The sequence below is a fragment of the Nilaparvata lugens genome, unplaced genomic scaffold (assembly GCF_014356525.2).
Source record: "Nilaparvata lugens isolate BPH unplaced genomic scaffold, ASM1435652v1 scaffold6806, whole genome shotgun sequence".
Taxonomy (NCBI): domain Eukaryota; kingdom Metazoa; phylum Arthropoda; class Insecta; order Hemiptera; family Delphacidae; genus Nilaparvata; species Nilaparvata lugens.
The window spans coordinates 1-14,763 of record NW_024092557.1 but is presented as its reverse complement, the minus strand read 5'-3'; the positions used below and the strand labels follow the sequence as shown (position 1 = coordinate 14,763).

General features: G+C 34.9%; 1 protein-coding gene across 1 annotated transcript; it reads left to right on the top strand.

Annotated features, from left to right (window-relative positions):
• Positions 1–4,035: 4,035 nt before the first annotated feature.
• Positions 4,036–13,126, top strand: LOC120356463 (the record flags this gene model as incomplete). Its single annotated transcript, XM_039445388.1, has 4 exons — positions 4,036–4,321; positions 7,725–8,202; positions 9,966–10,065; positions 13,027–13,126. Coding segments are annotated over 4 exons (964 nt in total), but the record flags the coding sequence as incomplete, so codon positions are not given.
• Positions 13,127–14,763: the final 1,637 nt, after the last annotated feature.

Below are 14,763 nucleotides of genomic sequence, written 5' to 3'. Positions count from 1 at the left end.
AATCGCATGCCACACTGCATGCAATTAATAGTCCACACAACAGCTGTTTTTTCACTAAGTCACATTGAGATATCCAATTGCATGCGTCATTGCATGCAAGTTATCATGTATCATGCAAATCTATTACCGCGTTTCGCCGTTAATGCGGAACATAAATATAACATGAAAATATAAGAGAAATGCAAAAACATCGACTCGAATCTTGAAACCTCACTCCGCTCGGTCAATTATTGTGCTAGTCGGCACTACTATAATCCACTCGACAGCTTCGGAATCCACCAATAATAGACATACCAAAACGTCGAATGAATCTTAGACCTCATTTCGCTCGGTCTATTATGAGATTGCTACACAACCGGGAAAACCAGTTTCCCAACTGAAAGAAAGGACTTTTCGAGAAGCTACCTGAGATCACAATCCTGTAACACAAAGGAAATTATTATTATTCTGTCAACTCTTCATGACACAGTGAATCACAGTAATGTTTTATTATTCGATACTACGACTTTCCCTACTCTGATTTGCAGAAACTGATCTATTTTCCCAACTACTTCGATCTTCAGTCACAAAACAAAACCTACAATTACGAGCAGACTAATTATTTCCTTAGATAATCACTGCCGGTTACTGTAATCACTGCAGATAATAACTGTCACAGTTACTAATCACTGCTGTAATCACGGCAACAGTGACTGTCACAGATAGCTCTGATGACAGTGATTTCACAGAGACCCAGAAATTCTCGGTCATGATTAGAGCTCTCGCTTGAAGAGGAAGAAGAAGAAGAAGAAGAAGAAGAAGAAGAAGAAAAGAAAGAAGGAGAAAAAAAGGAGGAGAAGACAGAAGAGGAAGAAGTAGTAGAAGAAGAAGAAGAAGAAGAAGAAGAAGAAGAAGAAGAAGAAGAATAAGAAGAGGAAGAAGAAGAAAAAGAAGAAGAAGAAAGAGAAGAGGAAGGAGAAGAAGAAGAAGAAAAAGAAGAATTGAGTCCTGACTGAGAGAGTTCACAGATATAATTATCATCATTATAGATCAGGATCTGGACTGGACAATAGAAAAGTTACCTATTATTCGAATATATTATTAATACTACGATAAAAACTAGAGAATCTAGAAAAGTCACCCATTAGCTGTTTGGAAGGGATCAGTAAGGATCAAATACATTTTCAAAGTTTGTGGACATTTGTCATAAGATATTAGGAAAAGTACTTTGTGTTGAAATTGGAGGGAAAATTCCATATTTGTTTGTGAAAAGTGTGTTAAAGTGATATTCGATTATATCTATATATTTGATATATTCGGTTATCTCTGTATTATCTAGCTCTGTAGCTATCTATAGCTGGATTATATCTTAGCACGGAATATGAAATCTAGAAATTTTATAAAATAAATGGGATAAACAATCTAGCAAAATTATAGAAGTTTTTTCAGATAATAACAAGTCAGATAGCTGTGGAACTTCTATAACATGATCAATATACATAAAATAATTCTATAAAATCGAAAGCTTCAAAAGTAAATCCACACTAGAATTGGAGTAAAGCTTGAAGATCTTTAAGAGCTTTGAGAGAAGCTTGAAGAGCTTTGAGAGAAGCTTGAAGAGCTTTAAGAGCAGCTTGAAGATCTTTAAGAGCAGCTTGAAGAGCTTTGAGAGCTTGAAGAGTTTTAAGAGCTTTAAGATAAGCTTTAGGAGCTTTAAGAGCAGCTTTAGGAACTTTAAGAGCAGCTTGAAGAGCTTAAGAGCAGCTTGAAGAGCTTTAAGATAAGCTTTAGAGCTTTAAGAGCAGCTTGAAGAGCTTAAAGAGAAGCTTGAAGAGCTTTAAGAGCTTTAAGAGCAGCTTGAAGAGTTTTAAGAGCTTTAAGAGCAGCTTGAAGATCTTTAAGAGCAGCTTGAAGAGCTTTAAGAGCTTGAAGAGTTTTAAGAGCTTTAAGATAAGCTTTAGGAGCTTAAGAGCAGCTTGAAGAGCTTTAAAGCTTTAAGAGCAGCTTGAAGAGTTTTAAGAGCTTTAAAAGAAGCTTTAGGAGCTTTAAGAGCAGCTTGAAGATCTTTAAGAGCAGCTTGAAGAGCTTTGAGAGCTTGAAGAGTTTTAAGAGCTTTAAGATAAGCTTTAGGAGCTTTAAGAGCAGGTTGAAGAGCTTTAAGAGCTTAAAGAGAAGCTTGAAGAGCTTTAAGAGCTTTAAGAGCAGCTTGAAGAGTTTCAAGAGCTTTAAGAGAAGCTTGTAGAGCAGTTTGATTGGAGAGTGATTTGATTATAATTATTTTATTTGGATAAATAATATTCCTGTAGAAGAAGAGAATAGAACATCTTTATAGAATAAAATATAGAGATAAGATAATCAGAGTTGACATTGTCTGAGAAGGATAGACTGAGGAGGAATAAGGAAAGAAAATTGAAAAGTTTGGGAAGGAATTTGGAATAAGAAGAGAAGAAGAATCAGAGGGAAGAAGGAGAAGAAGAGAAGGAAGAAGGAGATAGGAAGTGGGAAGGAATTTGGAATAAGAAGAGAAGAAGAATCAGAGGAAGAGGAAGAAGAAGAAGGAGGAGGAGGAGAAAGAGAAGAAGAAAAAGAATAAGGAAAGGAAATTTTGGACAATAACACACAGGAAGCCATGGTATTTATTTTAATTCACGTTCATTTTCTGATTTCTGTAGTATAATAGAGATTTTTCACATTTCCATTGATATATTTTATACTAGAAGGTAACCCGTACTCCGCAAGGGTCCAATTCAATACTTGGTGAACTGTAAACTTGACATACTGGAACCTTAAAGAATCCAAAATAGGCCTATAACCATCCTCGGTAAATTAAGAATCTGTATGCAAAATGTCAAGTGAATCAGTTGAGTAGTTGAGACGTGATGATGCGTCATTCGTGAATTTCCTATCCCCTACGTGTGTAAGCCAGTTCTTTACTTTATTATACTAGTAGTTCTGTGAACAGTGGACTTCCCGCATAAATATTTTCATAATGCGTGCCCATCAGTATCAATATTCTCACATTTGAAAAACATTTAATAGGGATTGAAAATAAAATAAAAAATGATTAAATAAACTGAATAATGCCGAATAATTCTAAAATTCTTGATTGAAGCAAAATAATTTTGAATAGTTGAGAAATATTTTTATCAGATGAAAGATTATCACGAAACTGGATAAACTATCATAATATGGTATAGAAATTCAAAAGAGAACTGAGTTTATTTACATAAGTGAGTTTTTTATCTTGGAGAAAACAAATTACAGTTTTTCAAGTTGAATTATGATTTTTAATTTTAATTTTTCTGCTCAAAATTTTCAAGTTTATTTCAATATTATTGAAACTTTCGGATTGTTTAGTGTTATTTCCGGCTCTTATCAACCCTTCGAAATTCAAAATTCATCAGTCATATCTCGAATACGTATTCTCTGAGTGTTAATCTTTGGTGAAAACAGAAATTTTAAACTTAACCTCACTTTGGACTATTTATGTGCCAAAATCAAGGAATTGAAGAAGTTTTGGGCAATTGCCTGTTTCTCTTCCAAATATCGTGTTTGTGACGGTTCTAATAAATAATAAATAAATAAATAAATAAATAAATAAATCAACTGTGAATTGTGATTCAACTGAATCAACTAGAACAGGTGACATCAGATACTTGTGGATGAGAAAACTGCGTGAGGTCCACTGTTCACTGAACTACTAGTTTACATAGGTGAGTTTTTGATTTTGGAGAAAACAATTAAAGTTTTTTAAGTGTAAATTATTATTCAACTGTGAATTGTGATTCAATTGAATCAACTAGAACAGGTGACATCAGATACTTGTGGATGAGAAAACTGCGTGTGGTCTACTGTTCACAGAACTACCAGTTAACATAATTGAGTTCTTGATCTTGGAGAAAACAAATAACAGTTTTTCAAGTTAAATTATGATTCAACTGTGAATTGTGATTCAATTGAATCAACTAGAACAGCTGACATCAGATACTTGTAGATGAGAAAACTGCGTGAGGTCTACTGTTCACAGAACTACCAGTGAATATTTCTGTTGAACAGGTTGATAGCAGACCCTCTTCGCTCGCCTTGGCACGCCGACTTCGTCTGCCCGTCTGGTATAGAACGCACTGCACCGCCTGGAAGTTTCTGACTGTTGTTCTTCAGTTAGATCTGATCTACAATTTGCACCAGATGTGGAACCATTTTGTTTTGAGACTGTTGACCATCAAAGAATTGAATTCGACGTTTTTCGGAACAATGGGATATATCGGAATGTTTGATGCAGCTGATCTGTTCACATACGTCGAGAATCACGTGGTCAGGATGGATGAACGTCATCGGAAAGGTTAGTTTATTGGAGAAAAAATAGGAATATATGCCATGGTGTGAAGAATTCATTAAAAGTTTGAAAGTTTTGTATCAAATTAAGGTGTTGTGTATCAAGTTGAGATGATACTGTAACATGTTGAGTTGATACTGTATCATATTGTGGTGATACTGTATAATTTATTGTGATATTTTTTTTTTTTTAATTATTTTTTTAATAATTCTCACCAAATCTGTATAATTACAAGTTGCGAACTCAGAGATCAATTCATAAAATAACTTAATTAATACAATGTGCAGTGATAATTGAGTGTAATATTTAACTATAATTGGTGTTTTAATTTTCTAAATTTAAAATTTGAATCTCATATTATTTTTGGACGAAAGTTGAGCTTGAACTTCTTACAGATAAACATAACCTATTTTTTGGACAGGTAATCAAAATTTGGAATGGAATAGTTTTGGGCCAAGCCTGTTGTTCCTTCCCAATCATATTTATATGATTTGTTATTGTATCCACGTATAAATAAATAAATAAATAAATAAATATCATAGAAAAAGATAGCACAAGAAGATATGCTATGGTTGATAGAATTCATTCAAAGTTTGGAAGCTTTGTATCAAATTATGGTGTTGGGTATCAAGTTAGAATGATACTGTATCATGTGTGGTGATACTGTACTATATTGTGTTATATTATTCATGTTATCATTTGTGGTAATACTGTAGAGAAAAAGATAACACAAGAAGATACATGCCATGGTTGATAGAATTCATTCAAAGTTCGAAGTTTTGTATCAAATTATGGTTTTGTGTATCAAGTTGAGATGATACTGTATCGTTTTGTGCTTATACTTTATCTTGTGTGCTAATAGTGATATCATGGAGAAACAATAGCGTAAGTAGATATGCCATGGTATAGGGCGTTTATGTCGCAACTTTTACTGTTATCTCAAGCCGATTACTGTCGATTATTGTCGATTTTTACTGTTTTGGCGGGTAAGAGTGTATGAACGGCACAATATGAGAGACTACCAGCGTCATAAAGCTTCACAGGAAAGAGCTACGTGGACTATCAGCTTGAGATAACAGTAAAGTGCGACATAAACGCCCATACCGTGGGATATCTACTTACGCTATTGTTTCTCTATGGTGGGAAAATATAAAACCTTAGAGAAAATATAGCATGAGAGGATACATGCCATGGTTTGTAGAATTCATTCAAAGTTCGGAAGTTTTGTATCAAATTATGGTGTTGTGTATCAAGTTGAGATGATACTGTATCGTTTTGTGGTGATACTGTGTCATATGTGTGGTGATACTGTATAATTTATTGTGATGTCATAGAAAAAAGATAGCATTAGAAGATACATGCCATGATTTGTAGAATTCATTCAAAGTTTGGAAGTTTTGTATCAAATTATGATGTTGTGTATCAAGTTGAGATGATACTGTATCATATTGTGTTGATACTGTGTCATGTGTGGTGATACTGTATCATATTGACTTGACACAATGTGACTTTGTAGACTGGCTGGCCGGTCTACTTTGTAGACTGACAATCCAGAGATTGTCAGTTTGGTGTAAGGGTAAGCATTCCTGACCGGCAATTGGGAGGTACTGGGTTCGATTCCCGGCTAACAAATAATTTTTGAATAGTAGCGCTCATCGAATTTCCATCTAGCTGCTTACCCTGTTGTCAATATTTGCAGTGGCAGAATTCTTCGGGGTGAATTACAGCATTTTATTTGGATTTTCGATTAATAATAATTTTATATTGAGTTGATACTGTATGGTGATATGTCATGGTGTTCAAAAGCATCTGTTGCTTATGGAGAAATACATTTTCAAAAATGTTGGATGTTTTTAAACGGGTAGTATTGTAGTCTAGTGGCCCTCCGCCAATAGGCAAGCATACAGAACCTGGACTGTTGGTCTCATTAAGAAAGGGTTCAAGGGTCGACCCTCGACCCTCTCCATCTGAAGCTGTCATTGTTCACAATGAAGACATTCCTAATTTTGTATTCTCTCTCAGAACTACTTTCAATATAAATCCTATTACCCTAGTAGTGCTGTTAACAGTAGACCTCACGCAGTATTCTCATCCACAAGTACCTGATTGAAACTATAGACCTTATGGAAATACAGCAATAGACTGGCTTCTCCACACATCTGTGTAATCACTTGTCAGCTGATTTATGATGAATAATTCTATAGTCTGATTTTTACTCTAATATTGGCGTATGAAGGAGGCTCCTTTTTCCTTTTATATTATCCTTGAAATGCAAAATTCCCAAAAACCTTATGTATACGTCGACGCGCAATTAAAAAAGGAACATACCTGTCAAATTTCATGGAAATCTATTACCGCATTTCGCCGTAAATGCGCAACATATAAACATTTAAACGTTCAAATATTCAACATTCAAACATTCAAACATTCAAACATTCAAACATTCAACATTCAAACATTCAAATATTCAAACATTCAAACATTCAAACATTCAAACATTCAAACATTCAAACATTCAACATTTAAACTTTAACATTTAACATTTAAACATTCAAACATTTAAACATTTAAACATTTAATCATTTAACATTCAAACATTAAGAGAATGCCAAACTGTCGACTTGAATCTTAAACCTCACTTCGCTCGGTCAATTAAGCAAGCAATTACTGTATATATTTGGTTATTTATATAGTTTATGGATATTCATTTATGTCCAACGGATCTCGAAAACGGCTCTAACGATTTTCACAAAATCCGTAACATAGTGGGTTTATGATATAAAAATTCCATTACACTGGGTCTCATCCCTGGGAAAACTAGCTGAAGGACATGAAAAGGATAATAATTATTCATCCTTGGAAAAAGATATGATAATTTCGTCGTCTGTTGATAACAGAAGATGCGTGTGTGGGAGAGAGACAGAATTATGTTGAGCTGTGTAATCAATCAGCTTACTCACGAGAAATATTATTTAGAAATTTCAATCGACTAGATCAAAATAATCTGATTTGTTGACTTGACATGGTATATAATTCTAAACTATAGTATATCATAATTTTCAAAGTTAATCATTATTTCACAGTTTTAAGTGATTAGTGAGTGTTAATATGTTATTCAATTAGGTTTGTAAACAATCTAAATAAGAAATTTTCTGTTTTCTAATGTTTGGTCTGAAAATTGGACCTTAATTCAAGTGTATGGAACATAACCCACTTTTTGGACTATTTATAGTGTATAAATAAAAATTCGGGAAAGAAACAGTTTTGGGCTGTGCCTGTTAGTCCTTCCCCAATCATTTTAAAGAATTGTGTTCTGTTAATCAATAAATAAATAAAGAGCGAAGCTCAGTGCCCCGATATTTTTTTTATTATATCCCTAATTTTATCTGCATTGATTACTTTTTTGCAGATGATACAAACTGCTCCCCAGCCAAGCAACACATCCTCGCCCGTCGTGATACACAACTGAAAAGATACGCGTTCGCCGTGAGCTTCCTGTTCGCATCGTTGTTCTTCCTCTGCGCAGTGGTGCCCTACGCGCAGACCTGTCAGAAGATAGTAGAAGCCTACATTCATGACGTCACACTGGGGAAAGATGTCTCCATGATAGTGTACACGTATTACCCAGAGAGTTTTCAGACGATTGCACTCTATACAGTTTTCCATAATCTGCTATTTTTCTGGTATTCTAGCATTGTTTATCTTTGGGCTATGGATTTGAGAGCTGTTCTGATGGCTTTTGAGTGTTTGAATACAGAGTGTGCACTTTTGGTGGCGACCGTTGAGGAAGAATTATCAACTCAAACTAGAGGGCAGCCCAAGGAGAGTGAAACAGAACTAAAATTGAAGATGAGACTGATTGTGGGTGATCATCAGGATATATGCAGGTAATTATAGAGATAACTTCCCAGAGATACAAGTCTTGTCAGAGATAATATACTTTTTTTGAAAAAATACTTTTGAAGTCTGAAGCCAACTATAAGATACTCTCATATATAAAGAGTGAATCATATATGTATGGGAACCCTTCAATAAGTTGGAGACTGTTGTAGATATATCATAGAGAAACAATAGCATAAGTAGATATCCCATGGTATAGGGCGTTATGTTGCAACTTTTACTGTTATCTCAAGCCGATATAGTTCATGTAATTCTTTCCCGTGGAGCTGTGTGACACTGGTAGTCTCTCATATGTGCCGTGCATACACTCTCACCCCAACAAAACAGTAAAGTTCGACATAATCAACAGTAATCGGCTTGAGATAACAGTAAGAGTTGCGACATAAACGCCCTATACCATGGGATATCTACTTACGCTATTGTTTCTCTATGTTATAATACTGTAATTATTATTAAACGAGAGTCCAATGCTGTAATTCACTCGAAGACTTCTGCTACTGCAAAATTGACAACAGGGTAAACAGCTAGATGGAAATTCGATGAACGCTACTATTCAAAACTCATTTGTCAGCCCGGGAATCGAACCCAGTACCTCCTTTGCCGGTCAGGAATGCTTACCCTTACACCTCGAATTTCCATCTATAGTGAGGTCCACGTTATAATGGCAGTGGATAAAGATAGGAGAATAGCGATGCCGATTCTCTGCATTGATTAATATATTTCTACACTGTCAAAAAAATAATTGGCATCGTTCTGGACCTAGAAAAGGATAGTACCACCGGCTTTGTCGAATGATAGACAAGGATAGCAAAACCAAAGTTGATCAAATACTGCCATTATAACGTGGACCTCACTATAGCTGTTTACCCTGTTGTCAATATTTGCAGTAGCAGAAGTCTTCGGGGTGAATTACAGCATTTAATTTAAATTTCCGTTCAATAATAAAAATTAATTCATTAGCATTTGAATAATTAGAATATCTCAGTAATTTCCAACTGCAGACTGGCTGGCCGCTATGGCTTTGTATAAAATGAGCGCTGCTATCCAGAGATTGTCAGTTTGGTGTGAGGGTAAGCATTCCTGACCGGCAATTAGGAGGTACTGGGTTCGATTCCCGGGCTGGCAAATAATTACTTCCCTTGCCCTATTACCATGGGTGAGGAAAGTATTGCTTTCCGAAAAAAATTAAGGTACCACAATTTCTATACGTTTCAAGGTCCCCTGAGTCCAAAAGTGGTTTTTGGGTATTGTCTGTATGTGTGTGTGTAACGGAATGACCTGAAATTTGAACTTAAGGTCCTTAGAATATAAGGATCCGACTCGAACTATTTCGATCAAATGCAATTCAAGTTGGCGGCTAAAATGGCGAAAATGTAGTCAAAAACAGGGTTTTTCGCGATTTTCTCGAAAACGGCTCCAACGATTTTGATTTGTATGTATGTGTGTGTGTGAGTGAGTGTATGTATGTCTGTGTATATCTTATCTCCCAATTAACGGAATGACTTGAAATTTGAAACTCACGGTCCTTACACTATAAGGAGGATTCGACACAAACAATTTCGATCAATGTAATTCAAGATGATGGCAGAAATGATGTCAAAACAGGGGTTATCGCGATTTTCTCCACAGTTTGAACTTTCAACCATCAAACAAGATGTAAAGTTGAAGAATGATGAAGAAAATTCTGATGAAATTTGACCGTGAAAAATGTTTCTATAATATTATAATGATGACAATAAATGTTTTTCAGAAATACGAGAATGCTCGACAAATATTTGAGAAATATTCTGATGGGTTTCATGAACGTCTATGGGATTCAATTATGTCTCATATTGATATTTATAATGGAGGTGAGAGTACTCTCATTTATACTAAAAGATTCATTGAAAAATAATTTGATACTTGATAAAATTCAACTTTATTACTACTAGTAGTTCTGTGAACAGTAGACCTCACGCAGTATACAGCATAGACTGGCTTCTCCACACATCTGTGGAATCACTTGTCAGCTGATTTATGATGAATAATTCTATAGTCTGATTTTTACTCTAATATTGATGTATGAAGGAGGCTCCTTTTTCCTTCTATATTATCCTTGAAATGCAAAATTTCCAAAACCTTGTATATACGTCGACGCGCAATTAAAAAGGAACATACCTGTCAAATTTCATGAAAATCTATTACCCGCGTTTACATATAAACATTTAATTTTTATTTTAATTATTTATACTTTTGATTATAGAATTATGTATTTTCTTTTATTAAAAAAAAAATTTAAAAAAAAACTTTCAAACATTTAAACATTAAGAGAAATGCCAAACCGTCGACTTGAATCTAGACCTCACTTCGCTCGATCAATTATTTATGAAAATGGTAATTCCATTATTTATTTCAATTTATTTCTTTAATTTAAACTGAAAGATTCATTGAGAACTAATTTTATACTTAGTAAAATTCAACTATATTACTATTAAGTATTGATGTGAGTGTATGATAATCCGAGTGTTCTCTCACATTCAAAGTACAAAATTTATTGTTTGATGGTTCAGCTCATGTTTAGATCTCTAACTCTCTTATTTATTCCATCTCTCATCTCACCATTCGGTAGAGTGTTACCATTTGGTAGAGAGTTAGTGGGGAGGATATTTTTAATATTGTTTCCGAAGAATGGACATTGATATGTCCAAAGCTCCGCCAATTTATGTACATGCATTACAATATAATTATCTATAGTTATTATATTACTTTTAATTACTTTTTCATATCATATACATTCAATATTATTTTCTTAGTCATATTATGTAAATAATCCATAATTTTGCTGTATTGTAAGCTATGTATATAAGTGTATAAGCCAGTATATATTGTAATCTACATAATTAAGTACTCAATCAATCAATCAATCAACATTCAAAATACCAACATTATTTGTTCGATGGTTCAGTTCGTGTTAGATTTCTATCTCTCTCACTTATTTCATCTCTCATCTCTGTATGATATATTAGTATTTTTAAGGGCCTCTTTCAGAGCTCGGGATTTAGCTAAGTTCTAGACTTAAAGCTGGAGTCAGAAAATTGGCTCTCCGAAACGGGGCGGAGTCACAGTCCACGTTTAAATAAAATTTCAAAAACTAGAAAATTGAACACAGAATAGAATGAAGAAAATGGTGTAAAGTTTCAGCTATTTTGAATTATTTAGGAATGTCTTTTTTCGTCAAGGAAAAACTTCCCAATTATAGAAATGATAAAATATGAACTGCGACTACTGTTATAAAATTCTGGGTGTCGCACTCACACAACTTTCCTTGCCGTTATAAAAATTGATCACCTTACGCTAGTGTTCACGCGCATCTCAAGTCTACTATTCAAAGATCTGAGCCAGCTGGTGACAGACAATATTTTGAATTTTAGGAATGTCTAATTTCGTCAAGGAAAACGTTTTCAATTATAGAAATGAGAGGATAAAGATTATCATAAAAACTACGACTACGCCCCGTTTTTGGGAAGCCAATTTTCTGACTCCAGCTGTTTAAAGATTAGAACTTAGCTAAATTCCGAGCTCGGAAACGGTCCTGAACGTTAATATATTTGGAGAAGCTGAACCCTGTACCAAATTTGAACAGTTTTTGCCAATTAGTTCTTGAAAAAGCTGAAAAACGCTGATTTAGGGTGTATCTTCGAAGATTTTTCTAAAATCATTTTTAGTGTCCTCTAGAAGGACATTTATTTTCATTCATTTATTGTATAAAATACTATAATCAACACATTACGCCAATGGAGGAAAAACTAGGCTGAGCCTGTACTATTTCTCTCCAAAATTTTGATAAAATGTTAATGTTGTCCAAAAGATAAGGTTATGTAATCTCACACTGCTTCGTCACTTGATTTTCGGTCCAGGAATAATGATTTAAATTTTTTAATTTTTACTTTGCTTGCCCTATTACCATAGGTAAGGAAAGTATTGCTTTCCAAAAAAAATTAAGCTACCCCAATTTCTTAATTTCTATACGTTACAAGGTCCCCTGAGTCCGAAAAAGTGGTTGTGTGTTGTGTTTGTGTGTGTGTGTGTGTGTGTGTGTGTGTGTGTGTGTGTGTGTGGTGTGTGTGTGTGTGTGTATGAGTGTATGTGCGTCTGTGTACACGATATCTCATCTCCCAGTTAACGGAATGACTTGAAATTGGAACGTAAGGTCCTCACACTATAAGATCCGACACGAACAATTTCGATCAAATGCAATTCAAGATGGCGGTTAAAATGGCGAAAATGTTGTCAAAAACAGGGTTTTTCGCGATTTTCTCGAAAACGGCTCCAACGATTTGATAAATTTCTACCTAGAATAGTAATCGATAAGCTCTATCAATGCCACAAGTCTCATATCTGTAAATTTCCGGAGCTCCGCCCCATCTATGCAAATTTTGATTTTAGCTTCCCAATTATCAGGCTTCAGATACATTTAAACAAAAAATTTCGAGTGAAAAAGATTGAGCAGGAGATTCTCTACAATTAATGTTCAATACATTTTCACCTAAAATTGAAAATAGCTCGAAATTCGAGAAAAGGTGATTATTCAATTGGCTAACTGTTGCAACGTTGATTCTATTTAATCATTCACTATGAAGAGATAGCAGACTTCGTTGTTTTCCAGCGTATTGTCCTGTCACCAGCTGGCTCAGATCTTTGAATAGAAGTGACTTGAGATGCGCGGGAACACTAGCGTCAGGTGATCAATTTTCATAACGGCAAGGAAAGTTGTGTGAGTGCGCCACACCAGATTTTTCCTTTACTAAAGTTTTCACTTTTTCTTTTTTTAGATTGAAGAAACAGGGCCAAGATTGAGATATCTTTTCCGCTACTGTATGGTCCTTCTCTCATGTATATCGTCTCCAGCAAAGACAGAAAGTGGACAGATGAGTGAGTTATCACAATGAAACATCAATAATTTTATGAAATTTCATCTGAAATTTTGTGAATTGAATAACTACGAGACTTACCCTATTTCGGACTATGTGTTATCTAAATTTTGAGATAATGTTTGTTTGTTTGTGAATAAGTATGTTCTCGATAATTCTCGAAAACTAGTAGTTCTGTGAACAGTAGACCTCACGCTGTATTCCCATCAACAAGTACCTGAGAAACTATAGACTTATGAAATACGGCAATAGACTGGCTTCTCCACACATCTCTGTAATCACTTGTCAGATGATTTATGATGAATAATTCTATAGTCTGATTTTTACTCTGATATTGACGTTATGAGGAGGCTCCTTTTTCCTTTTATATTATCCTTGAAATGCGAAATTTCCAAAAACCTTGTGTATACGTCGACGCGCAATTAGAAAAGGAACATACTGTCAAATTTCATGAGAATCTATTACCCGCGTTTCGCCGTAAATGCGTATTTCCATAAGGTCTGTATTTCCATAAGGTCTATAGTTTCAACCAGGTCTTGTGGATGAGAATACTGCGTGAGGTCTACTGTTCACAGAACTACTAGTAAATACGCATTTTCCTCCACCTACTGTCTAAAGTACAGTCTGTGCCCTGTAGCTTTGCCTATCGGCGGAGGGCCACTAGACTACAATACTACCCCTTCAAAAACTCCAACATTTCTGAAATGTTCTTCCCATAAGCAACAGATGCTCTTTGTATCTTCTCATAAGCACGTGTTTTGCATCCGAAAAGATAAACAAGGAGCTTCAATGTATCTTTACATAAGCAACAGATTCTCTGTTGTATCTTCTCAGAAGCAACGTGTTGCATCTGAAAAGATACGAAAGAAGCTTTAATGTATCTTCCCAAAAGCACAGATGCTCTGTTGAATCTTCTCATAAGCAGCGTGTTGCATCCGAAAAGATACACAAGGAGTTTCAATGTATCTTTCCATAAGCAACAGATGCTACCTTGTATCTTCTCAAAAGCAATGTCTTGCATCCGAGAGAATGAATACCCAAGGAGATCTGTTGTATCTTGTCATAAGCAATAGATGCTCTGTTGTTTCTTCTCAAAAGCAACGTGTTGCAAGTGTGAAGATACAGAAGTAGCTTTAATGTCTCATCCCATAAGCAACAGATGCTACCTTGTATCTTCTCAGAAGCAACGTGTTGCATCTGTAAAGATACAGAAGTAGCTTCAATGTATCTTTCCATAAGCAACAGATGCTCTGTTGAATCTTCTCAAAAGCAACGTGTTGCATCTGTAAAGATACAGAAGTAGCTTCAATGTATCTTTCCATAAGCAACAGATTCTCTGTTGTATCTTCTCAAAGCAACGTGTTGCATCTGTAAAGATACAGAAGTAGCTTCAATGTATCTTTCCATAAGCAACAGATTCTCTGTTGTATCTTCTCAAAAGGAACGTGTGGCATCTGTAAAGATACAGAAGTAGCTTCAAGGTATTTTTCTATAAGCAACGTGTATCTTCTCAGAGCAACGTGTTGCTCTGATAAGATACACAAGAAAACTTTAGGTATCTTTACATAAGCAACATATGCTCTGTTGTATCTTTTCAGAAGCACGTGTTTCATCTGTAAAGATACAGAATAGTTTCAG